Genomic DNA, 25,428 nt, shown 5'->3' on the forward strand with positions numbered 1-25,428 from the left:
TGGATGGTGGATGGGTGGGTGATGGATGATAAGATGTGTGTATGGGTGGTGATGGGTGGGGGCGTCCTAGGTGAGGCTGGCGTTGGAGCTGCTGGTGTTGCTGTTCTTCCTCTGTCCGCTCTGCACCACGCTGGGCACCTGCAGTCCCGTCTTCACAGAGAACGTCCCGTTCCACACCTGCAGGGGGCAGCAGAGGGACACGCGGGGACGCTAGGGTTTGCTGGATTATCTTTTTTATTTTTCTTGCCTTCTTGTACGTCTCTTGCACACACACGCACGCACGCACACGCACGCACGCACACACGCGCACACGCACACACACACACACCCACCCCTTTCGTAACCCGATAGTGAGAGTAGCTGGGGGTAGGAAACCTCATTACGGTAACGGGGTTGCAATCATCTCCCAGTGTTCATGTACACACGCTGATTGTTACTGTATGCGATTTTATGTATTTCGTATAAACTAAATCTGCAGTTTTCAGTTTCCTTACCATGACAGACACATAAAACCTGGAGTGCTCACCATGAAGGCCGGTATGATGGGCTGTGTGAACTTGGTCCTGAAGGTGTGCATCAGCTGCTTGAGTTTGGCGTTGTAGAAGGACAGGATCCCTGGAGGCAGGAACACCAGCACCACATGTTAGCTGCTGCTGCTGCGTCATGCTAGCTAGCTCGTCAACTCAAGATGGAAAATGTTACAGTTTACTATAATGTAAGTTACGTTTTTATAATATAAATGTGGATAATGATTTGAAGACGGCAGCATAATACCAGTGAAATACGATGCTTAGATTCACCTCATGCTAAACCTGCGCTATGCATTTTTTTTCCAATTAGCAACCTCTTTATATAACCTATATATTCTTATCTAGATCTTTTTCAGATTCCATCACAGATTTTCCCACGTTGGGAATGTCCGGAATAAATCGATTTTTGGTTCAAAATTCCCTGGATGGGTTAACCCGTGGATGGACGAGGATTATTTCTTGAGAAATAGGAGCTGTAAGGTGTCATAGTGCAGCTTTAACACTCGGCTCTGTGTGGCCTCCCCCTCCCCGTAGTTTAGAGGTGACAGTGCAGCTTTAACCCTGGTTTCTGTGTGGCCTCACCCTCCCCCTAGTTTAGAGGTGACATAGTGCAGCTTTAACCCTGGTTTCTGAGTGGCCTCACCCTCCTCGTAGTTGCAGTACACCCCTATGCGGTCAGGGATGGCGCAGTCCAGGGTGCGAGCCTTGTTGTTGTGCTTGGCCGTGAGGCTCTGCTGCAGCCAGTTGTTGAGGTGGATGCACCAGGACGCTCCGCTCTTCCCCAGCTGGTCGAAGCGGCCAAGGCTGCGCAGGGCCACGCCCACCGCGAAGGCCTTGCTCTCCTTGTCGAAGCGCACCTCCCAGTACTGCTGGCCGGCGTCGATCGCCGTGTCCGCTGCGGACACGGACGAATGAACACACACACACACACAGACACAGACAGACAGACAGACAGACAGACAGACAGACAGACAGACAGACGTTTTAAGACTGTAAAAAGCTTTGACAGTAAGGGATGAATGTTAGGAAGTTACTGAGCCACCCACTTTGCCTTCAACCTTTGTTTAAGAAGTGGCTGAAGGGTTGCACGTTAATGAAAAATAGTTACATTTATTTTGAGCGCATCGTAGTAACATGCGACGACTTGTTAATCGCACTCACAGTTGGTGATGACACCTCAAAACCACAAAGAGCAGAAGCCAGTGACCATATCTTAAAAGGTGACATCAAACCACTGTGAGAAAACCGCGAGTGCGATTAACAAGTCACACTCACGCCTTGTGGTCAAATATGTCCCCTCAACCATCGACTGGAGAAGGATCTCCCGCCCACTGCGTCGGCGTTACTCACCCAACACCGTGTAGGACTCGGCCGTGAAGCGGTCCCGACCTGGCCTCACGGTGGGCACCCTCTTGGGGGACATCATGGACACCCTGAGACGGATCAGAGGGACACCCGCCGTTAGAACCCCCCTGATCATCCACCCCCCCCCCGGGGTGGATGGGGGACTGGTCATTGGGACTGGTCATTGGGACTGGTCATTGGGGGACTGGTCATTGGGGGGCTGGTCATTGGGACTGGTCATTGGGACTGGTCATTGGGGGACTGGTCATTGGGGGGCTGGTCATTGGGACTGGTCATTGGGGGACTGGTCATTGGGGGACTGGTCATGGGGGGCTGGTCATGGGGGACTGGTCATTGGGACTGGTCATTGGGGGACTGGTCATGGGGGGCTGGTCATGGGGGACTGGTCATTGGGACTGGTCATTGGGGGACTGGTCATTGGGACTGGTCATTGGGGGACTGGTCATTGGGACTGGTCATGGGGGGCTGGTCATTGGGGGACTGGTCATTGGGGGACTGGTCATTGGGACTGGTCATGGGGGGACTGGTCATTGGGACTGGTCATGGGGGGCTGGTCATTGGGGGACTGGTCATTGGGGGACTGGTCATTGGGACTGGTCATTGGGGGACTGGTCATTGGGACTGGTCATGGGGGGACTGGTCATTGGGACTGGTCATTGGGGGACTGGTCATTGGGGACTGGTCATGGGGGGACTGGTCATGGGGGGACTGGTCATGGGGGACTGGTCATGGGGGGACTGGTCATTGGGACTGGTCATTGGGGGACTGGTCATGGGGGACTGGTCATGGGGGGCTGGTCATTGGGACTGGTCATTGGGGGACTGGTCATTGGGACTGGTCATTGGGGGACTGGTCATTGGGACTGGTCATGGGGGGCTGGTCATTGGGGGACTGGTCATTGGGGGACTGGTCATTGGGGGACTGGTCATTGGGGGACTGGTCATGGGGGACTGGTCATTGGGACTGGTCATGGGGGGCTGGTCATGGGGGACTGGTCATTGGGACTGGTCATGGGGGGACTGGTGGGTACCTGGCCGGGGAGTGCATGGGCGACTGGTTGGTGCGGTTCTTGTCCTTGCGGATCTCCTGGACCTTCCCCCCGACGCTGTCCCACTCCACGCTGAGCTCCTCCACCTTCAGGTTCTGGTGGGCCGACGCCGCGTCCAGTTTGAACAGGAAGGCTAAGTGTCCAAACGGAGAAAACACGCACACAATGAGACTTCACCTGGCCGGGCCCGGCGGGGCTACGGGCTCGAGTCGCTTCGCTGGGACCATCCAAGCAAGGAAGAAAAAGAAAGAACCGTGTCACAGCGTGCTTCAGACGGAAGCGTCACCCAACGTAATGTAGGCCATTTTGTGGCTGATTGTTCAGAAGCATGATAACCCAGCTCAGACCACATCAGGTGTTATAAGGTTGCAGAGCAGACGTAGTTTCGGCACGGTGCGTCAGCAGACTTCTGTGGAAGCGGCGTAGGAGGTAGAGAGGGTTGTCCTGCAAATGGAGGGTTGCTAGTTCGGTCGCGGGCTCCTCTAGCAGAGTGTCGAGGTGTCCCTGAGCAATACACATTCTCTCGGAGTCGGTGGGAGAATGGGGGTATGTGAGGCACTTATTGAACAGTGCTTCGAGTGGCCACCGGTCTGAAGAGTGCTATTTAAATGCAGTCCGATGACCATTCGTGGTGCCAAAAGAAAGAGTGGGTTTAGAACACGTTGGTCGTATCGGAGCATCTATTTAATCAACAGAGGGACTTGTTCGTGGCATGCCGAAAGTCACAAACCTTTTTTTAAGGTGGAATCAACGTAATAGAAACATCACTGTGGTGATAATAGTTTCACACCAGTTGCCTTGATGATGCAGGGAATCGTACTCTTTAATGGAGTCTCTCTCCGGGTGAAACCGTCCCTGAGGTTGGTTTGGCATGAGAGCCCGAGCCACCGCTTCCTCCCGCCGCGTGAGAACGGCCGCTTTCACAACCTTATCTTGTGATCCCGCTGCAAGCGGACGCCAGCTGCGGGCAAATCTCTGGTCTGATCTCAGTCGTACCAAACCCTGAGTGCACCACCCATCTACGCACGGTGTTTGGTCTGCAAGGAGCGCGGATGTGAGGAACGCTCAACCCCGGGGAACAGTGGTTTGTCTGCTCTGTGGGCTGGTGTGAGTGAGAGGTGTGTGTGTGCGTGAGAGGTGTATGTGTGCGTGTGCGTGTGTACCGTGCGTCTCCAGCGTGACGGGTTCAGAGAACTCCCCGGCCACGGCCTTGTTGCACGCCTTCACTCTGAACGTCATGAAGCGCGTGTCGAAGCGTAACCCTGGCAACGGGAAATAAATTAGAACAACAAAAGCACACAGGACATTTGCATAGCTCTTAGCACACAAACATAGCACGCGCACACACAAACACAAAGATGCTTTGTTTTAAGAACTTGCCATATTTGTGCAGAATAACAATACCAGTGCATTTCATTACCAGTGCATTACACACACACACACACACACACACACACACACACACACACACACACACACACACACACACACACACACACACACACACACACACACACACACACACACACACACACACACACACACACACACACACACACACACACACACACACCCAGAGGCCTGTCCCGTCATTAACAAACAATGGGACCACAATCGACCAATCAGAGCGCAGCGTTGGACAGCACCGTGGTGCGGGCACCGACCTGTGAGCGTGTGCTCCATCGGGCGGATGCCCTCCACCACCATCCAGGGGAACTCCTCCCGCAGCCGGGGGGGCCCGTCGTGGTTGGTGCGCCGGTGCTCCAGCGTGTAGTGGTCGATCTTGCTGTCTGGCTCCTGCAGCGTCCACAAGACGCTCACCGTGTTGTCGCACACCTGGCACTCCGACACCTGGATCTCCGGGGTGGCGGGCACTGTGGGTGGGGGGGGGGGGGGGGGGGGGGGGGGGGGGGTCAACACCCAGGTCACCACCCAGGTCACCACCCAGGTCACCACTGACCTGGGTGTTGACCCATGACCCCGTTGGGGCGTGTGGAGAGGTGTGCGACCCCACCGTAACTATGTTAACTCTGACGCTACACCTGCGCTTCACATCAATGCTCCAGGGGGTAAGCTTTGTGTAACACTAAGTGATCTGAGGCCGCATGATATTGTATACAAAGAATAAAATGTTGTATACATTTATTTTAATATGCTAAATATTTTGTATATAATTGCATTTAATATGCAATTATTATTGCATACTATATATATAGTTATATATTTATTTATTTCTAGCATATATATATTTTTTTTTTTTTTCATTTAATCTTTCTAATATATTATGCCCTAACCCAGGTCATACTAACAACCCAGTCTGACCTGGGTTGTATACTTGACCCCGAACCCATCTGAGTTGGGCTGAGCCTCTTATGACCTCATGGGGGCTTCATCACAGACCTGGCAGGAAGGAGATTCCACGCAGCATCTCCCGCTCCTGGCTGAAGTCAACCATCATGTGGCTCATGTTGTCACTGGCCTTAGCCTTCAGGGAAAGGCGGAAGGCGGGGGCCATTGTGACGCTACCAACAAAAGAGACACACAAACGAACCACGGGTAAGCACACACGCGCACGCACAGCAGACAACCAGAAGAGAGGAGAAGAACTAGAAGAAGCACGCCCCTGTATTCAGCTGAACAGTGACTGGCACGCCAAACACCATCGCTAACATGAAGGGCTAGGTCTAAAGCTATTTGCTACTTAAAGTGATGGACAACAGGGTCTATAACGTTTAATAACCACAGCATATCCCAGAGGGGGGTTTCTAGTACATACCAAATATCATGTCAAGAAGATGTTTTCTGGCATTTAATAAAGTATAATAATATACATCTTAAAGCTAGCTAATGAGGCCAGTGGTGGAAGGACTCAGGCTTCTAGAGGAGCAGTCTGTCTCATCCACTCTGGAGTTTGCTCCTCAGAGTTCAGTACAGCCTCATTTCAGCTGCAGTATCCCGCCACGCGAGTGGAAGGTCATTTAAAACCTTGCTTGGCGATGGAAAATAGACCCTTAGGCTTGAAGAAATAGAAGCAAATCGGTCGACTGAGACGACGCGAGTCGGCAGTGGATTCGGTGGAACCTCATCTCCCGATACTTGATACTGTGATAGACCGTAATAACATAATGAGAAGTTAATGAGGCGTCTCTGTTGTCCATCACTTTAACAAAACAAACGATAGCCTACAAGACTTCACTACCAGTCATGATACTGACCACCACTCCACACAGCTGTGACCAGAGAGCAGCATTCACCAGGGGGTGGGGTGGGGGGGGTGACACACGATGGAGGAAGCTACTCAGGACGCGGGGAATGAATAAAATAACAAAGGACAAAACAAGGACAACCAACCGAACCCCACCGGGTCAAAGTGAGGGTCGTCTCAAATGCATCGGCTAACGGGGGGGGGGGGGGGGGGGGGCTGCAGCATTTGGGAAGGCATGCAGGGCTAGGCTATGATGGGATGGCTGAGGGGTTAGGGGGCTAGGAGGCTAGGAGAGGAGGTGGTGGTGGAGAGGGGGTGGACTGAAGTACTATACCTATCCTTAATGTCTTTGGCCGCCTGGAGAGAGGAAGCGGTGGAGGAAAGGAAAGGAGGAGAGGAGACATATGGAACGGAGAGAACACTGAGTTGGGAGCCCATGAGCTTATGATTCAACACTTCATAAACACACACAGAGCCACAGGAGTTGTGCGTTAAAACAACAGTGTCAGTAGTGGGACAAACAACCGCAAACACTAACAGGAGCGTTTCAGTTATTCAAACGTTTGAAGACTGCAAACCTCCTCCACCAATACACGTGTAGAAATCCCCAATTTCGTTGCACTTTGTACAATGATATAAAAGAGATTAAAAAAAACAAAATAATAAAAATATTAAAAATAAAACAGACGGCTGTGGGGAACAGCGCAGTGCTGTGGAGCGGACCGGGGGGCGGGCTGTACCTGCATGAAGCCCTCCGTCTGGGAGGAACACAGCGTCTGATTGGCTAGATCCAGCAGCTCCTCCGAGCTCTCTAGGGCCTTAGAGCAGGCACTCAGCTGACTCTGAGAGAGAGAGAGAGAGAGAGAGAGAGAGAGAGAGAGAGAGAGAGAGAGAGAGAGAGAGAGACAGACAGAGGAAGACAGACAGAGGAAGACAGAAGCACGAGGACGAGCCCGGATCAGAACAGACAGCCCAGAGGGTCTCCACTGTCGTCTTTATAATGGAACCATTATGTCCTCTGGGACGGCTGCACAGAACAGACATCATTTGAGAGTCAGGCCTGGTGCCGAAGGTCCAAGACTGGTCTTTAAACAGTCATACACAAACGCACACACACAGTGGGAACACACAGAGGAGGAGACCAGCGACATGCTGTCCATCGCGGTCACTGCTGTGACGTTGAGAGTGAAAACTGAGGACTAAAAAGCTCACTATCTATCTTTGAGTAATGGTTTGAACGTAAGAGCTGAAGGTGTTCATGCCTTACTTTCAATGTACAAGTGCAGAATATAACCTTTGTGAAGAAAGTGGCCTGAGCTTTGAGAGAAGGTTGGCCTGTTTGTCAACTTGAATGAATGAATCCACCTCCTCTTTGTGTTAAAAGGTCTTTGTGTTGGCAGTGGAGAGGCACGGAGTGAATACGCGCCACGCACGGAACCTCTGATGTCTCTCACCATCACACGTCAAATATTGATCTGGGATTATTTAAAAGGTCAAAGAGCAGTTGTGTGTCATATGGGTTAGCATCATAGCGAGGTTAGCTGGTTAACATCAGAGTCAGGTGAGCTAGTTTACTGCAGCTGGTCAGGGTTAGTCAGGTGAGCTAGTTTACCTGCAGCTCGTAGGTGCGGCTGGCGCGCTCCTGTTTGATGCGGGTCAGCATCCCGTCCTTCAGCTGGTCCAAGACGGCGTTGAGGGAGGTGAACTCAGACTCCAGGTCTCCATGGACACGGTCTGAGTTGGCCTGGAGACAGACGGAGAGCAGTGAGACAGGGAGCAGTGAGACACAGAGCGGTGAGACACAGCAGTGAGACACACAGCAGTGAGACATGGAGCGGTGAGACACAGAGCGGTGAGACACACAGCAGTGAGACACACAGCAGTGAGACACAGAGCAGTGAGACACGGAGCGGTGAGACACAAAGCAGTGAGACACAGAGCAGCGAGACACACAGCAGTGAGACACAGAGCGGTGAGACATGGAGCGGTGAGACACACAGCAGCGAGACAGACAGCAGTGAGACACACAGCAGTGAGACACAGAGCAGTAAGACACAGAGCAGTGAGACAGACAGCTCACAAAACAAAGCACATGTTCATTATGAACTGGTTACGTGGGGGAATAATTTTGAGATGTTTCCTGTACCTCCAAGTTCTCCAGACTCTGTTTGAGGCTGCAGATGAAGTTCGTAATCTCCTCATTCTTTAACGTCAGCGTGGTCGTTATCTTACGAAGAGATTCCTGGAACACACACACACACACACACACACACACACACACACACACACACACACACACACACACACACACACACACACACACACACACACACACTTTCCATTTCAATGCCCTTTATTTGCCTTTGAGGCAGAACGTCAACCATGTATACTTGAGCTTTCTCTTGGAAAGGCAGCGTTTCCGTTCTGCTCCACAGACCAGGGTATCAGTATCCACCCTCTCAGAGCCGGAAAGGACACTTCATGGGCGAGGAGATGCGCATTCATAATTGAATAATGCGACTCCACCACTATGGGGATCTTACTGCATGCGTGTTCACATGTTTTTTGTGGAAAAATACAAACTAAGGCGTTGCGTTGTATACGTTACGAGTCTACAACATGCCTGGGCCTTATTATACAACAGTGACAACACACCGTTCATAATCGGAGTAATGCTCTGTGATGCAGAAGGGCGCAGCAGCAGCAGCGGGCCGAGGTGGAGTATAGGACTGCAGCCCGCTTATCCCGGCTATAGGCTGCTATTATGTAATAGCGTTTGTAAACCCCTGATTCATATTAGACACGTCGGGACGGGCTTATCTGTGAAGCTATATTCCCATGGGATCAATGAAGGTGGGGATGATTATCTCACCGGTCACACACACTAGACGTAAACCAAATGGCAGGTTCTTGGTATATAGAGAGAGGTGTCGTATTCCTGATCACCACAATTCTTGCAACCATACAAGATACATACATTGAATGTACAAGTACAAGTATGACCCGGAATAGACGAGTTCTCATGTTTCGTCGCTAGCCGTCCTCCCCTCCTTTCTTTGTATCGGAGCTACGCCCCGACCCGACCGAGACTAAACACCTGTTCCTGAGGTCCGGTCTTACCTTATGTTCCCCCATCCTGGCGCTCCGGCTCACTAGTCGCACAGTCACCAGAACTACAATCGGCACTTTTGCAACGTCCCCTTGTTTCGGTCTATTTTCACCACTCTGCTGGTACTGATGCTGCTATAGTACATTGCATCTTCGTTCACCGACGCCTTGGGCCGTTGTGCGTTGTGCGCATGCGGCCGTAGAGAACTCTGGGTATTGTGGTTTTGTCTCTGAGACGCAACGTACGTTTGGTGGAACACAACGTAGGAGGATATTGAGAGTGCTCGTGATGTGTAATTACCAATGTCTTTTAATTATTGTTTGTGTTTGACTGCAGACATCCATTGTTTACGCCCTGCGTGTTTTAGGATGCTTCCTAGCAAATTAGGTGCATTATTTCTTTAATTATTAATTACACTATACTCCGAGGCTATTGGAAAGCCTATAAAAACTTCAGCAGCGTTTTTGCTACTGTGATACCCTCGTATTTTAATATATTCTTATCTAAGAATTTAATAAGATGCTCAAAATCATTTTCGATTTTATTTAGCGGATATGATCAAAAACCCTGGAGACCCATTTGTGTTTTGTCACAGGAAACCACAACTGTTGCCCTGGTAAAGAATGTATGGCATGTCTCGTAGCACCTTGACACCTCACCCACACATCCACAAACCGACACACACACACACACACTCTCACACACACACCACAGACTGGCACATCTGCTGGTATGGGTTCCTCAAGCTTCACGTGTGTGATGTTCCTCTTCAAAAGGTTTGAGTATCTGCTGTTTTATCCTCCAGGTCTTGTGTTGGTGGCCGTGGCGTATTGTCCTATTGGCCAGTTGTTCCCATTGAACCAGCCTTCACTCGGTGCGTTTACATGCAGAGTCCTATTCGGGTAATTAAACAAATTAGACCTCAACAGGACTTTTAAAATGCATGTAAACACCTTTACCCAATCTACTTCGGAGAGAAACCGGTACATAAACGGACAAGTGAAATCGGATAAGAACAACTAGATAACTCGTTCATAGTCTGCTTTCTACCCGCATGTAAACCAGCATGGCCATGCTACGGCCATTATTCGATTCTCTGGAAGGCCATGTACATTCAGACAAGTGACACGGCCCGTTCGCAAAACCGGTATATGGCTTAACCCGATCTATGTAAACACACTGACTATCGCCGGGCCCTCATCTTAACCACACTGCTCTGCTCGGCTCTGGGAGACAGAGAGTGTTACAGTCTGCGTTCCACTGGGATCAGCATGCTGACCATGGAGCCCTGCTGCCGGTCGCTGTTCCTGGGCGTGGCGTGGAGGCGGTCCGGCCCCGCCCGTACGCTGGTGGGCTGCAGCGCCGGGCTGAGCGGGAGGCCTCGGGGATTATGGTCAAACTGTCGGAGTACTCAGTGGTTCTCAGTGGTTCTCTGTGGTTCTCTGTGGTTCTCAGTGGTTCTCTGTGGTTCTCAGTGGTTCTCTGTGGTTCTCTGTGGTTCTCAGTGGTTCTCAGTGGTTCTCTGTGGTTCTCAGTGGTTCTCAGTGGTTCTCTGTGGTTCTCTGTGGTTCTCAGTGGTTCTCTGTGGTTCTCTGTGGTTCTCTGTGGTTCTCTGTGGTTCTCAGTGGTTCTCTGTGGTTCTCTGTGGTTCTCTGTGGTTCTCTGTGGTTCTCTCTGGTTCTCAGTGGTTCTCTGTGGTTCTCAGTCATTCTCAGTGGTTCTCTGTGGTTCTCACATACACACACACACACACACACACACACACACACACACACACATACAACACAAAGACACACGCAGACACAGTGCCTGGTTTCGTTGCTGGTCTTTGGTTGTGTACAGAGAGGACTGAAGGTAGATGGTGTTCTAAGTTCCTATGATAGACTCCACCCACTTCCAGACACTCTTACCGTTTGATGCCTGAAAGAGCACCGTCTTACAGGAAGTCCTGACAGATAGGGTGCATGATGCCTTTAGATTGACGTAAGATATTCATACCTGGTGTTTGCGGCAGAAACTAACACCTTCAGAAGAGCACAATGATAGTCTGGGAGATGTTCCTTATTCCAGTCTCCCTGGCAGGTAGGATTAAGAACTAGATAGCTCTGATATTAAATACATTACAAATATTCAGTATTATATATAAAGAATTTGTTGATTTATCTTAATGTCAAAAGTAAATTATTATTTTCCTTTAACTGCGAAAATACATTCATCTCTTTTCATCTAGGGATCTATCATTTATTGATATAATAACGATTAGTTTTGTGTGGACATGTTAAACATCTCTCTCTCTCTCTCTGTCTCTCTCTCTCTCTCTCTCTCTCTCTCTCTCTCTCTCTCTCTCTCTCTCTCTCTCTCTCTCTCTCTCTCTCTCTCTCTCTCTCTCTCTCTCTCTCTCTCTCTCTCTCTCTCTCTCTTCCGTCTCTCTCTCTCTCTCTTCCGTCTCTCTCTCTCTCTCTCCCTCTCTCTCTCACACACTCACTTCACTCTTCCCAGTGACAGCCATGTCGTCGAATTGTACACCCCAGATCCTGGATGAACCCCCAGGCCAGATTACGGTTCTTCGTGGTTCCTCCCTGACTCTGTTCTGCAGCGGTACATCATGTCAGGGAGGAACCAAGAGTAACACAGTAATGTTGAACTGGCACTTCTCCGCCAATGATTCAGAAAGATCCGACAGCAGCAAAATCGCGAAATGCCACAATAGACTCTCTGAGGAAAAGATGTGGTGCAATCACACAATAATAAATGTCCAAGACAAGGACAGTGGATGGTACTATTGTAAAGTCACATTAAACCGACCTAAATTAGAGCAAATCGATTCCAATGGAACTCGCATTGTTGTCGGTAAGTGGTAACTTAAAGTATATATACAATGCAATTAATAGATTATATGCGTGTGTCTGCAATATCTTTAATTGAGCCCAAACAAGAAGTATGACATTATAATTCCCCCTAAATAACAACAGGGAACGAGATGGATGCTTTAGTGACTGCAAACCCAGGTGAAGTGAGGGACTGCAAACGTGCGTGTGTGTGTGTGTGTGTGTGTGTGTGTGTGTGTGTGTGTGTGTGTGTGTGTGTGTGTGTGTGTGTGTGTGTGTGTGTGTGTGTGTGTGCGTGGGCGGTTTGTGTTTGCGGGGTTGTTTGTGCCTGCATAAATTTCGGCATGGTGTGTATGGAACTAAATTGAATTTCACATTCAGGTTATTTTGTTTGCACTGACGATACTCAAAATTCAAAAAAGATATTCACCGTTTTTTTTATGAAATGAATTCCCAAATACTAATATATTGTGAACATCTATATATATATAGATATATCGTTGACCTATTTATGATCTGCTCCACAGGAACTAAAACCCTAGGTTTTATAGATGTGATTGGGAACAAGACGTTCCTCATCGTCTCTGGAGTGTCCGCGCTCCTCCTCATCATGCTGGTGGTGATGATCTGTGTTGTTCAGAGAAGAAGGCGAAGGCACACAGGTATCTGTCAGCCTTTAAATCTAAGCCCAATTAGTTTGCTTCATTAGGTCATTTTACAGCCTCCCTATGTGTGTATATATACATACAGTATGTGTGATATGCACTATAGTATAACATTTGCATTAACATTTAGTGCCTTTAGCCGACGCTTTCATCCAAAGTGACTCACACTAAGTACATATAAGTTCATCAGTATATCTCTGTCGGTAAATATTTTCACAAGAATTTGAGTAATTGTACTTCACAAACTACAGCAGAGTAAAGGAACATGTTTACTGGTAGAAAATAATTTTGAAGCAATGATACACTATCTTTAGACGGCTCATTACTCAGACGATCCACAAACCAACAGATTTAAAATGGCAACTAGACCCGTATAAAAGTATTTTAAAATTAAATGTAGAGATGAATAGATAGGCCTAACCCAGTTATGCCTTAATGCAGCACCCAGATCCCCAAAGACATGCTCGCCAGTGCACATGTTCAGTACTCGTACTCAATGTGAGCAGTGATCAGAAAAAAGAGAAGAGAAACAGAGAGACAGCCATAAGAGACAATGACAGGAAACCACACGCCATAAAGAGAATGCATATTGCTCCTCTACTGTCCAATACCTTTAGTCTAAAAAACGTTGCACGGTACCTGACTTAAGAACTCTATGCCACTAGATTTACTGGAACCTGTGAGCATATCTCTCTGTAACATTGGCTCATTTGAGGGGGACGGAGACGAGGGGGAAGTATCCCCTCCTTATTTTGAAATGGTAGATTTGCTCAGTTGTTCCTCTTGTATCAGTGTCAAAACCAGTTCGGGACAATGATTTGGAACGAAACTGCTTGTGACTGCTTGCATAACCATCACAATTTAACGTTCTGAAACTTGGCAGGGCCATGAAGCCGTATGTGGCCACTGCAGCAGCAGAGAGCTCATGCTAAAATGACGGCCAGCTGGCAATGCAGAGGCTTGTCAGAAGGCAACACACAAGCTTCAGGAATTATATTTCAGTGGGAGAGAGACTCAATTAATGATCACATACAATTTGTATCATTAATTTGGTCCAAGAGGGTAAAGGTAGTAGTTTCACAATAACTGCTCTAAAATAGTTTTTGTCATATTATTTTCTGTTTGCCTCCATAAACGTCAACTGAGTATCAGTCTGCCAAAACAAACAAGATGGCTGACATTTATATTATTCTCAGTGGAAAATGCAATATTTCGATATAGATTCGGCACTTGATGATATCTCTAGCGAGAAATGTGCATTTTATTTTCATAATCTTCGTCCCGTGATTTTATATGACGTTTAGCTTGTTTGTTATTGTGAATATTCTTTCAGGTCTCGCCAGATAATTGTTAGAACACAACGTTTTCTATCATTGCTATGGTGGCTGCTATGGACGCTGCTCCCCCTGGAAACCAAACATGGCTGATTGTATATATATTTATACTAAGCACAATATGCTTGTTTTGGAATTCAAATGCACTCTGATAACATTTAAAGGAAGAGATTTGCCTTATCGGAATTTGAGATCGTACCCAGCGGCCCAACTGTTCGATAATTATCATCTGTTTCAAATAATCATAATAGGCCTGCATCTTTTTTGCTTGGTTTTCCTTAAGAGATGACCTGCCCCATTTATGGTAACACCCGTCCACCACCGGCAGCCAGCAGGAAGCAAACCAGCGAACCAGACCCTCTGGTGGCCAGTGGAGTCCCCCCACAGGCCCAGACACCCCTGAAAGCAAAGTGCCGAGATGTCCCTGAGCAAGACACCTCACCCTAACTGCTTCCGACCAGTTCAAACTCTATGAACCCCTTCAGGCTGGGTTCTGCCCACTTCACAGCACAGAAACTGCCCTGGTCAAAGTCACTAGCGATCTCCTCACCTCTGCAGACTCCGGTGCCCTCAACATCCTGCTATTACTTGACCTCAGTGCAGCCTTTGTTACTTTCAACCATTCCATCCTCCTTAAAAGGCTGCGTCAACAGGGTGTTGAGGGCACTGCATTTGACTGACTCTCCTCCTACTTCACCGACAGGCAACAGTTCGTCTCGCTCTCTGGCCACACATCCACCCTCTCTCATGTCACGCAGGGGGTCCCTCAGGGCTCATTCCTCGGCCCCCTTCTTTTCATCTGCTACCTCTTCCCCCTCGGTCACATCATCCGCCACCTCAACCTGGACTTCATTTCCTCCCAGTGCAAATATGTTTAAATTAGTTACTGAAAGCAGTGTTCTGAAAGGGGATCAATTAATAGTTTTTAAACCTATGTCGTGTGTAATAGGCAAGAAAATATTTAAAATATTGTTGCAAGTTGCCTGTATGCATCGCCTTAACATGGTTTTGCAAAGCTGTACATGTCTTAAAGATATTGATGTGGATAGCTCCAACATTCTCATCTATTCTTGTTTTTTACATTTCTCACAGTGCAAATATGTTTTTGAATGAGTTTCTGAAGTGTTTTAAGATTGGACATTTGTAATTATAATTTGTAAGCCCATGTTCCAAATATAAAAACTATATATTTTTTAATGTTGATGCTTGATGCTTGATTCTGGACTATATGGAAATAATACAATTCCAGGGCTTCTGGAAATGTTTTTGTTTGCTGTGTCATAATTTAGCTTAATATTTAATATATTGTTGCTTGCAAACATGGCACTGCATGTTGAAAAGTTTGCTGACCCCTGCTCTAGGGTGTCTGCTCTAAGTCTCTGGGCCCCATCTTGCATCCGGCGCAATTGACTTTCTACACTGACGCATGTGTCGATGCTAGTTTGCAACTTGGGCAGAACATTTTTTTTTCCCCACCGCCACGAGTCGGTAAATTAGGGAATAATCTTGCGCCCCAAGGGGCAGTTCGGCGAAATGAAGAGCCGTGTTCTGGCGCAAACTGGTACTATTTTGCAGTTTCAGAAAACAATTGCGCCACAAACCAGGAAATACTTGGTTTAAAGTCAGTGGCGCGTTGTTCAGATGCTATTTTAAGGGCGCATGCATAATGTTGCTTGTGCACCTCGTGTATACACTTTGCTTCTTTCATCTACCTAGCCACACATTCTTGGTAAATTATTTGCGAAAGAACAGCTGATACAGCGGTAATAAGTTGTACTTTTAAATCAATATATTAACGGGGGGACACATGCATATTAGGAACACAAGCCGATAACGATAATGCATACAATACTGGCAAGAAACAATGTTTGTTAATGTATTGCGTGTATCATTAAATAGAACCACAGTTACCACATATCATATGTGTGTTAAGTTTTCTTTGCCGAAATTTAATTGAGGCATCTATTCTGTGCTATTAACTCTATTCCGTGCTATTATTCCGTGCAAACGCTATTCCATGTGTGAATTAGGCCATATTATTTGGCCATCAACTGAGCCATTTGAAGTTTGAAATTCATGTAGTCATGCATCTGTCTAATCGGAGACTGGGGGATGGGAGTTTGCACTCTCATTGGTTTATTGCACGTTACGGCCAAACCACACCTATGGGTTATTAGGCTACTTCAGACCAACCCTTTTTAGATTTGTGCCGGGCGCAAGAATCAGTTATTCGCCGGTAAAATAGCAACATCGCCTTGGCGCTTGTTGCTATTTTACCCAGAATCATCACTCCAGAATCATGCTGTGACACCATGCTGTCAACAAGGTCACCGTACATATATATGCGCTTGGCGCTTCTCACTTGCTTTTCAGACCATTAAAATAGGGCCCTCTGAGTGATGTTCCTCCTCAGGAGGTTTCAGTATCTGCTGTTTTATCCTCCAGGTCTTGTGTTGGTGGCCGTGGCGTTTTGTCCTATTGGCCAGTTGTTTCCATTGAAGGGTCCTTCACCCTAGTAGGACCCTCTGTATAAACACCTGAACCACACTGCTCTGCTCGGCTCTGGGAGACAGAGAGTGTTACAGTCTGCGTTCCACTGGGATCAGCATGCTGACCAGGGAGCCCTGCTGCCGGTCGCTGTTCCTGGGCGTGGCGTGGAGGCGGTCCGGCCCCGCCCGTACGCTGGTGGGCTGCAGCGCCGGGCTGAGCGGGAGGCCTCGGGGATTATGGTCAAACTGTCGGAGTACTCAGTGGTTCTCAGTGGTTCTCTGTGGTTCTCAGTGGTTCTCAGTGGTTCTCAGTGGTTCTCTGAGGTTCTCAGTGGTTCTCAGTGGTTCTCTGAGGTTCTCTGTGGTTCTCTGTGGTTCTCTGTGGTTCTCTGTGGTTCTCTGTGGTTCACATCAGATTTACGGTCCAGCCCAGGGGTTGAGCTGTGGTCCGGTGGAGGGGGGCCTGGTGTTCTATCAGGTAGGACTCTGTCTGACCACCGGTCCTAACCTTGACTCTAACCCTAAAAGAGAAGTGGTCTTTCAGTATTACATCAGCCTCTGACTCTGGCTGCTTCTGGTGTCATCTGTGTGCATGGGCTGAATAAAATCTGTCACACACACAGACACACAGACAGACAGACACACACACACACACACACACACACACACACACACACACACACACACACACACACACACACACACACACACACACACACACTGTGCCTGGTTTCGTCTCCCCCCCCCCCCACACACACACACACACACTCTCACCGTTTGATGTGTGTCAGAGCACCGTCTTACAGGAAGTCTTGACAGATAGGGTGCATGATGCCTTTAGATTGACACAACATGTTCATTCCTGGTGTTTGCGGCAGAAGCTAACACCTTCAGAAGAACACAATGATAGTCTGGGAGATGTTCCTTATTCCAGTCTCCCTGGCAGGTAGGATTAAGAACTAGAGAGCTCTGAGATTAAATACATTGGCTTTTTATTCAGTATTAATTATGTAAAATGTGTTGATTTATCTGAATGTCAAAAGTCAATTATTAGTTTTCTTTAACTGCGAACATTCATTCATCTCTTTTTATCTAGGGATGATTTATTGATGCGTTAACGATTTGTTCTGTGTGGACATGTTAACACATCTCTCTCTCTCACTCTGTCTCTCTCCCTGTCTCTCTCTGTCTCTCTCGCTCTCTCTCATTCTCTCTCACGCCACTCTTCCAAGTGGGTGTCATGTCGTCGAACTGTACACTCCAGATCCTGAATGAACCCCCAGGCCAGATCAAGGTATTTCCTGGTTCCTCCCTGAAGCTGTACTACACCGTTACATGCCAGGAAGCAAAGGTGGCCTGCTTCTTCTCCGCCAGTAGTTCAGAAGGAGCCATCATCGAAAGAAACTTTACATGCATCGATGAATCCTCTGAGATGAGGTGCAATTACACACTCATAAATGTCCAAGTCAAGGACAGTGGATGGTACTATTGTAAATTCTCAATAGAACGACCTACATTATTGCAAGAAGAAAGCGGGAAAACGCGTGTTGATGTCGGTAAGTGGTAACTTAAAAGTACATCTTCAATTCAATTAATAAAGTACATGTGTTTTTCTGCAATATCTTTAATTGATTCCAAACAAAAGGTATGAGATAATAATTTTCTCTCCATAACAGCAGGGAACGAGATGGAAGTGACTGCAAACCCAGGTGAAGTGAGGGACTGCAAATGTTAGTGTGTGTGTGTGTGTGTGTGTGTGTGTGTGTGTGTGTGTGTGTGTGTGTGTGTGTGTGTGTGTGTGTGTGTGTGTGTGTGTGTGTGTGTGTGTGTGTGTGTGTGTGCGTGTGTGTGCCTGTGTGTGTGTGTGTGTGCGGGGTTGTGTGTGCCTGCATAACTTTCGGCATGGTGTGTATAGAACTAAATTGAATTACACATTCAGGTTATTTTGTTTGCACTGACGATACTCAAAATTCAAAAAAGATATTCACCGTTTTTTTTATGAAATGAATTCCCAGACATGAATATGTTGTGAATATCTGCATATATATATCGTTGACTTATTAATGTTCTGCTCAACAGTTACCAGAACCCCGGGTATTGAAGATGGGATTCAGAGCAAGACGTTCCTCATCGTCTCTGGAGTGTCCGCGCTCCTCCTCATCATGCTGGTGGTGATGATCTGTGTTGTTCAGAGAAGAAGGCGAAGGCACAAAGGTATCTGTCAGCCTTTAAATCTAAGCCCAATTAGTTTGATTTATTAGGTCATTTTACAGCCTCCCTATGTGTGTATATATATACAGTATATATACATACATGTGTGATATATGCATTATGGTGTGTATAACATTTGCATTAACATGTAGTGCCTTTAGCAGACGCTTTTATCCAAAGTGACTCACACTAAGTACATATAAGTACAACAATATATCGCTGTCTGTATAGAATTTGAATAATTTTACTTCAGAAACTACAGCAGAGCATATCAACATGTTTACTGGTAGAAAAGAATACTGAAGCAATGTAACAATACTCATTACTCAGACGATTCAGAAACCAACAGATTTAAAATGGCAACTAGACCTGTATTAAAGTATTTAAAAATTAAATGTAGAGATGAATAGATAACCCAGTTATGCCTTAATGCAGCACCCAGATCCCCAAAGACATGCTCGCCAGTGCACATGTTCAGTACTCCTACTCAATGTGAGCAGTGATCAGAAAAAAGAGAAGAGAAACAGAGAGACAGCCATAAGAGACAATGACAGGAAACCACATGACATAAAGAGAATGCATATTGCTCCGCTACTGTCCAATACCTTTAGTCTACAAAAACGTTGCACGATACCTGACTTAAGAACTCTATGCCACTAGATTTACTGGAACCTGTGAGCATATCTCTCTGTAACATTGGCTCATTTGAGGGGGACGGAGACGGGGGGGAAGTATCCCCTCCTTATTTTGAAATGGTCGATTTGCTCAGTTGTTCCTCTTGTATCAGTGTCAAAACCGAGTTCGGGACAATGATTTGGAACGAGACTGCTTGCGACTGCTTGCATAACAATCACAATTTAACGTTCTGAAACTTGGCAGGGACATGAAGCCGTATGTGGCTATTGCAGCAGCAGAGAGCTCATGCTAAAATGATGGGCAGCTGGCGATGCAGAGGCTCGTCAGAAAGCAACACACAAGCATCAGCAACTATATTTCAGTTGGAGAGAGACTCAATTAATGATCACATAAAATTGTTATCATTAATTTGGTCCAAGAGGGTAAAGGTAGTAGTTTCACAATAACTGCTCTAAAATTGTTTTTGGCATATTATTTTCTGTTTGCCTCCATACACGTCAACTGAGTATCAGTCTACCAAAACAATGAAGATGGCTGACATTTTTATTATTCTCAGTGGAAAATGCAATATTTCGATATAGATTCGGCATTAAATAGGTTTTGATAACATCTCTAGTGAGAAATTAGCATTTTATTTTCATAATCTTCGATCCGTGATTAGATATGATGTTTACTTTGTTAGTTATTGCGAATATTCATTCAGGTCTCGCCAGATAATTGTTAGAACACAACGTTTTCTATTGTTGCTAGGGTTGTTGCTATGGACGCTGCTCCCCCTGGAAACCAAACATGGTTGATTGTGTATATATTTATACTAAGCACAATATGCTTGTTTTGGCATTCAAATGCACTCTGATAACATTAAAGCAAGAAATGTTCCTTCACTGAATTTGAGATCATACCCAGCGGCCAAACTGTTTGATAATTATCATCTGTTTCAAATAATCATAATAGGCCTGCATCTTTTTTGCTTGGTTTTCGTTAAGAGATGACCTGCCCCATTTATGGTAACACCCGTCCACCACCAGGGGCCAGCAGGAAGCAAACCAGCGAACCAGCCCCTCTGGTAGCCAGCGGAGTCCCCCCAGAGGCCTTAACACCCCTGAAAGCAAAGTGTCGAGATGTCCCTGAGCAAGACACATCACCCTAACTGCCTTCGACGAGTTGGCTGTCACCTTGCAAGGTTGACACCGCCGTCGGTGTAAATGAATGGTTAAAAAAAGATAATGTATATATATATAGCATTATGCTCCCACCTCACAGTGTATTTAATGGCTGATATGTATTCATACAGGACCAAATGTTGGTATAGTGTTTATTCAACATTTAATGTTTATTTAGCATTTACAATATTTAATTAATATTTTTGGTGCAATATTTCTCCCTTACTTAATTTGTCTGTAGTTGAAATAGGCCTTGGATCATTGTTACGTGGTGTTCGGATTTCTTTTTTTTTTTGCGCCTGTATGTGGAAAACCTTCAAACAGAGCTTTGGAATGTATCATTTGTATTGAATTACTCTTTTGAGTGTCTCACTGTGTGCTAGATATAATAAATGTCAACTACTTTGGAAAAAATGTGTAAAAGTCCATTATAGACATGATCAGTTGATAACTGAGAAAGTCTGTAGCCCTGAGCAGGTATGTACCCCTGAATGTCTGTACCCCTGATAATTTTCGACCCGGTCTTGTCCAGAAACGCCGCTCGAAGTAGGCGACGGTTTGAACTCGTCTTTTTTTTTTTTTTTTTCTATCACTTAAGAATATTAAGTACAGCGCTCGCCTCCGGCGTTGGAGCAACGAATATGTTTGACTCAATATGTCGAGTTGTTTCTGGAGATAATTTAGTACGATGTACAGAGAGATCCTCATTTGCATTTCACCTGCCATTCCTTTGATGAGCTTCTCGGTCTCTAGCGCAAGCTTGTGGCAGTGTCATGGCAGTGTCATGGCAATCGAACGTCATCGTTTCTGAAAGCCTCCGTCTGTCCACACTACAACGCAAACCCAGCGTTTTCACATTTATCCACCTCAGCGATCGTTTTCGAAAAGCTTTGTTTACAGTGTCGGAATTCTCCGTTTTAGTTTGGACGGAAGGACTAAACGGATGAATATTGATGCATTTGTTCACAAATTTTACTTCACAAACTACAGCAGAGCAAATTAACATGTGTTTACTGGTAGAAAATAATAACATTGGCACAATTTTGGGGGACAGGGACGGGGGGGGAAGTATTTCCTCCTTGTTTTGAAATGGTAGATGTGCTCAGTTGTTCCTCTTGTACCTGTGTCAAACCCAGTTCGGGACAATGATTTGGAACGAAACTGCTTGTGACTGCTTGCCTAACAATCACAATTTAACGTTCTGAGACGTGGCATGGACATGAAGCCGTGTGTGGCTATATATATATCGCTGTCTTTATAGAATTTGAATAATTTTACTTCAGAAACTACAGCAGAGCATATCAACATGTTTACTGGTAGAAAAGAATACTGAAGCAATGTAACAATACTCATTACTCAGACGATTCAGAAACCAACAGATTTAAAATGGCAACTAGACCTGTATTAAAGTATTTAAAAATTAAATGTAGAGATGAATAGATAACCCAGTTATGCCTTAATGCAGCACCCAGATCCCCAAAGACATGCTCGCCAGTGCACATGTTCAGTACTCCTACTCAATGTGAGCAGTGATCAGAAAAAAGAGAAGAGAAACAGAGAGACAGCCATAAGAGACAATGACAGGAAACCACACGCCATAAAGAGAATGCATATTGCTCCGCTACTGTCCAATACCTTTAGTCTAAAAAACGTTGCACCTTTCATACCTGACTTAAGAACTCTATGCCACTAGATATACTGGAACCTGTGAGCATATCTCTCTGTAACATTGGCTCATTTCAGGGGGACGGAGACGGGGGGGAAGTATCCCCTCCTTATTTTGAAATGGTCGATTTGCTCAGTTGTTCCTCTTGTACCAGTGTCAAAACCGAGTTCGGGACAATGATTTGGAACGAAACTGCTTGCGACTGCTTGCATAACAATCACAATTTAACGTTCTGAAACTTGGCAGGGACATGAAGCCGTATGTGGCTATTGCAGCAGCAGAGAGCTCATGCTAAAATGATGGGCAGCTGGCGATGCAGAGGCTCGTCAGAAAGCAACACACAAGCATCAGCAACTATATTTCAGTTGGAGAGAGACTCAATTAATGATCACATAAAATTGTTATCATTAATTTGGTCCAAGAGGGTAAAGGTAGTAGTTTCACAATAACTGCTCTAAAATTGTTTTGGGCATATTATTTTCTGTTTGCCTCCATAAACGTCAACTGAGTATCAGTCTGCCAAAACAAACAAGATGGCTGACATTTATATTATTCTCAGTGGAAAATGCAATATTTCGATATAGATTCGGCATTAAATAGGTTTTGATAACATCTCTAGCGAGAAATTAGCATTTTATTTTCATAATCTTCGATCCGTGATTTGATATGATGTTTACTTTGTTAGTTATTGCGAATATTCATTCAGGTCTCGCCAGATAATTGTTAGAACACAACGTTTTCTATCGTTGCTAGGGTTGTTGCTATGGACGCTGCTCCCCCTGGAAACCAAACATGGTTGATTGTGTATATATTTATACTAAGCACAATATGCTTGTTTTGGCATTCAAATGCACTCTGATAACATTAAAGCAAGAAATGTTCCTTCACTTAATTTGAGATCATACCCAGCGGCCAAACTGTTTGATAATTATCATCTGTTTCAAATAATCATAATAGGCCTGCATCTTTTTTGCTTGGTTTTCCTTAAGAGATGACCTGCCCCATTTATGGTAACACCCGTCCACCACCGGGGGCCAGCAGGCAGCAAACCAGCGAACCCGACCCTCTGGTGGCCAGTGGAGTCCCCCCAGAGGCCCAGACACCCCTGAAAGCAAAGTGTCGAGATGTCCCTGAGCAAGACACATCACCCTAACTGCCTTCGACGAGTTGGCTGTCACCTTGCAAGGTTGACACCGCCGTCGGTGTAAATGAATGGTTAAAAAAAGATAATGTATATATATATAGCATTATGCTCCCACCTCACAGTGTATTTAATGGCTGATATGTATTCATACAGGACCAAATGTTGGTATAGTGTTTATTCAACATTTAATGTTTATTTAGCATTTACAATATTTAATTAATATTTTTGGTGCAATATTTCTCCCTTACTTAATTTGTCTGTAGTTGAAATAGGCCTTGGATAATTGTTATGTGGTGTTCGGATTTCTTTTTCTTTGCGCCTGTATGTGGAAAACCTTCAAACAGAGCTTTGGAATGTATCATTTGTATTGAATTACTCTTTTGAGTGTCTCACTGTGTGCTAGATATAATAAATGTCAACTAATTTGGAAAAAAATTGTAAAAGTCCATTATAGACATGATCAGTTGATAACTGAGAAAGTCTGTAGCCCTGAGCAGGTCTGTACCCCTGAATGTCTGTACCCCTGATCATTTTCGACCCGGTCTTGTCCAGAAACGCCGCTCGAAGTAGGCGACGGTTTGAACTGTCGTCTTTCGTTTTTTTTTACTATCACTTAAGAACATTAAGTACAGCGCTCGCCTCCGGCGTTGGAGCAACGAATATGTTTGACTCAATATGTCGAGTTGTTTCTGGAGATAAATTAGTACGATGTACAGAGAGATCCTCATTTGCATTTCACCTGCCATTCCTTTGATGAGCTTCTCGGTCTGTAGCGCAAGCTTCTGGCAGTGTCATGGCAGTGTCATGGCAATCGAACGTCATCGTTTCTGAAAGCCTCCGTCTGTCCACACTACAACGCAAACCCAGCGTTTTCACATTTATCTACCTCAGCGATCGTTTTCGAAAAGCATTGTTTTCAGTGTCGGAATTCTCCGTTTTAGTTTGGACGGAAGGACTAAACGGATGAATATTGATGCATTTGTAGATTTACCCGGGTTAATGTGGACGGGGCCTCAGTTGGAAGCATATCAGGGCCTTGAATGGGCAGTTCAACCATTTAACACATTAAGGCCAAGTGAAAACTGCTCAGAAAAATCCAAATCTTTCACCTATAGCAAATCTTTTTTTTTTTTAAAGTAACGCAAATAGTTACTTTGCCTGGTAACTAGTTACTTTTATTATAGAGTAATTCAGTTACTAACTTAGTTACTTTTTGGAACAAGTAGTGAGTAACTATAACTAATTACTTTTTTAAAGTAACATTCCCAACACTGCCCCTGAGAAGGTGTACCCCTGAGGTCTGTACCCCTGAAGGTCTGTACCCCTGAGAAGGTGTACCCCTGAAGGTCGGTACCCCTGAGAAGGTGTACCCCTGAAGGTCGGTACCCCTGAAGGTCTGTAGCCCTGATATGGTCTGTACCCCTGAAAAGCCAGCTCCGGCCGACAGTCCGCACTCGACTTCGCCGCCTCAGATTTTATGGGTTGTAGCTGCTGCGGTAATGGGCCAATCACACTGCACAAGATAGAAGATCAGCTTGCGGTGATTGGTGTGTGTTCCCCACTATAGACTCCACCCCCCTCCCCACACTCTTACCGTTTTGATGCGTGCCAGGGCACAGTCGCACAGGAAGTCCTGACAGATAGGGTGTGTGATGCCTTTAGATTGACGCAACATGTTCATACTCATGTTCGTTGTACTTGTACAATGACAATAAAGCTTTCTATTCTATTCTATACCTGATGTTAGTGGCAGAAGCTAACAACTTGAGAAGAACACAATGATAGTCTGGGAGATGTTCCTTATTCCAGTCTCCATGGCAGGTAGGATTAAGAACGAGTCAGCTCTGACATTAAATACATGAGCTCTTTGATCAGTATTATACGTAATTTTTTTTTAAATTTATCTGAATGTCAAAGTAAATTATTATTTTCCTTTAACTGCGAACATTCATTTATTATCTGGGGATCTATAATTTATTGATATGTTAACGATTAGTTTTGTGTTGACATGTTAAACATCTCTCTCGCTCTCTCT

The 25,428-nt window shown here is 45.9% G+C and overlaps 2 protein-coding genes across 5 annotated transcripts; one reads left to right on the forward strand and one right to left on the reverse strand.

Annotated features, from left to right (window-relative positions):
• Positions 1 to 9,441, reverse strand: fsd1 (fibronectin type III and SPRY domain containing 1). The gene is made up of 13 exons (XM_030373278.1): positions 9,269 to 9,441; positions 8,295 to 8,390; positions 7,761 to 7,892; positions 6,889 to 6,990; positions 6,483 to 6,505; positions 5,344 to 5,465; positions 4,608 to 4,817; positions 4,107 to 4,205; positions 2,926 to 3,076; positions 1,881 to 1,963; positions 1,174 to 1,425; positions 527 to 615; positions 1 to 177 (listed from the first exon to the last, which is right to left on the reverse strand). The coding sequence occupies exons 1-13, from the start codon at positions 9,281 to 9,283 to the stop codon at positions 67 to 69; spliced, it is 1,485 nt and encodes a 494-aa protein (XP_030229138.1). The 5' UTR covers positions 9,284 to 9,441; the 3' UTR covers positions 1 to 66.
• A 1,782-nt stretch (positions 9,442 to 11,223) lies between these two features.
• Positions 11,224 to 21,092, forward strand: LOC115555998 (uncharacterized). 4 transcript variants are annotated; one of them, XM_030373084.1, is made up of 8 exons: positions 11,224 to 11,339; positions 11,757 to 12,107; positions 12,230 to 12,265; positions 12,613 to 12,747; positions 17,806 to 18,129; positions 18,250 to 18,282; positions 18,653 to 18,787; positions 20,449 to 21,092. In XM_030373084.1, the coding sequence occupies exons 1-8, from the start codon at positions 11,297 to 11,299 to the stop codon at positions 20,568 to 20,570; spliced, it is 1,179 nt and encodes a 392-aa protein (XP_030228944.1). In that variant the 5' UTR covers positions 11,224 to 11,296; the 3' UTR covers positions 20,571 to 21,092. The 4 variants fall into 4 exon arrangements, 2 of the variants coding, with proteins under 2 accessions (XP_030228944.1, XP_030228945.1); XM_030373085.1 differs by lacking the exons at positions 11,224 to 11,339; positions 11,757 to 12,107 and having other exon boundaries at positions 12,223 to 12,265; positions 20,407 to 21,080; XR_003978926.1 differs by lacking the exons at positions 11,224 to 11,339; positions 11,757 to 12,107; positions 12,230 to 12,265; positions 12,613 to 12,747 and adding an exon at positions 17,326 to 17,519 and having other exon boundaries at positions 17,806 to 17,867; positions 20,407 to 21,080.
• Positions 21,093 to 25,428: the final 4,336 nt, after the last annotated feature.

Source organism: Gadus morhua, chromosome 12 (assembly GCF_902167405.1).
Source record: "Gadus morhua chromosome 12, gadMor3.0, whole genome shotgun sequence".
NCBI classification, from domain to species: Eukaryota; Metazoa; Chordata; class Actinopteri; order Gadiformes; family Gadidae; genus Gadus; species Gadus morhua.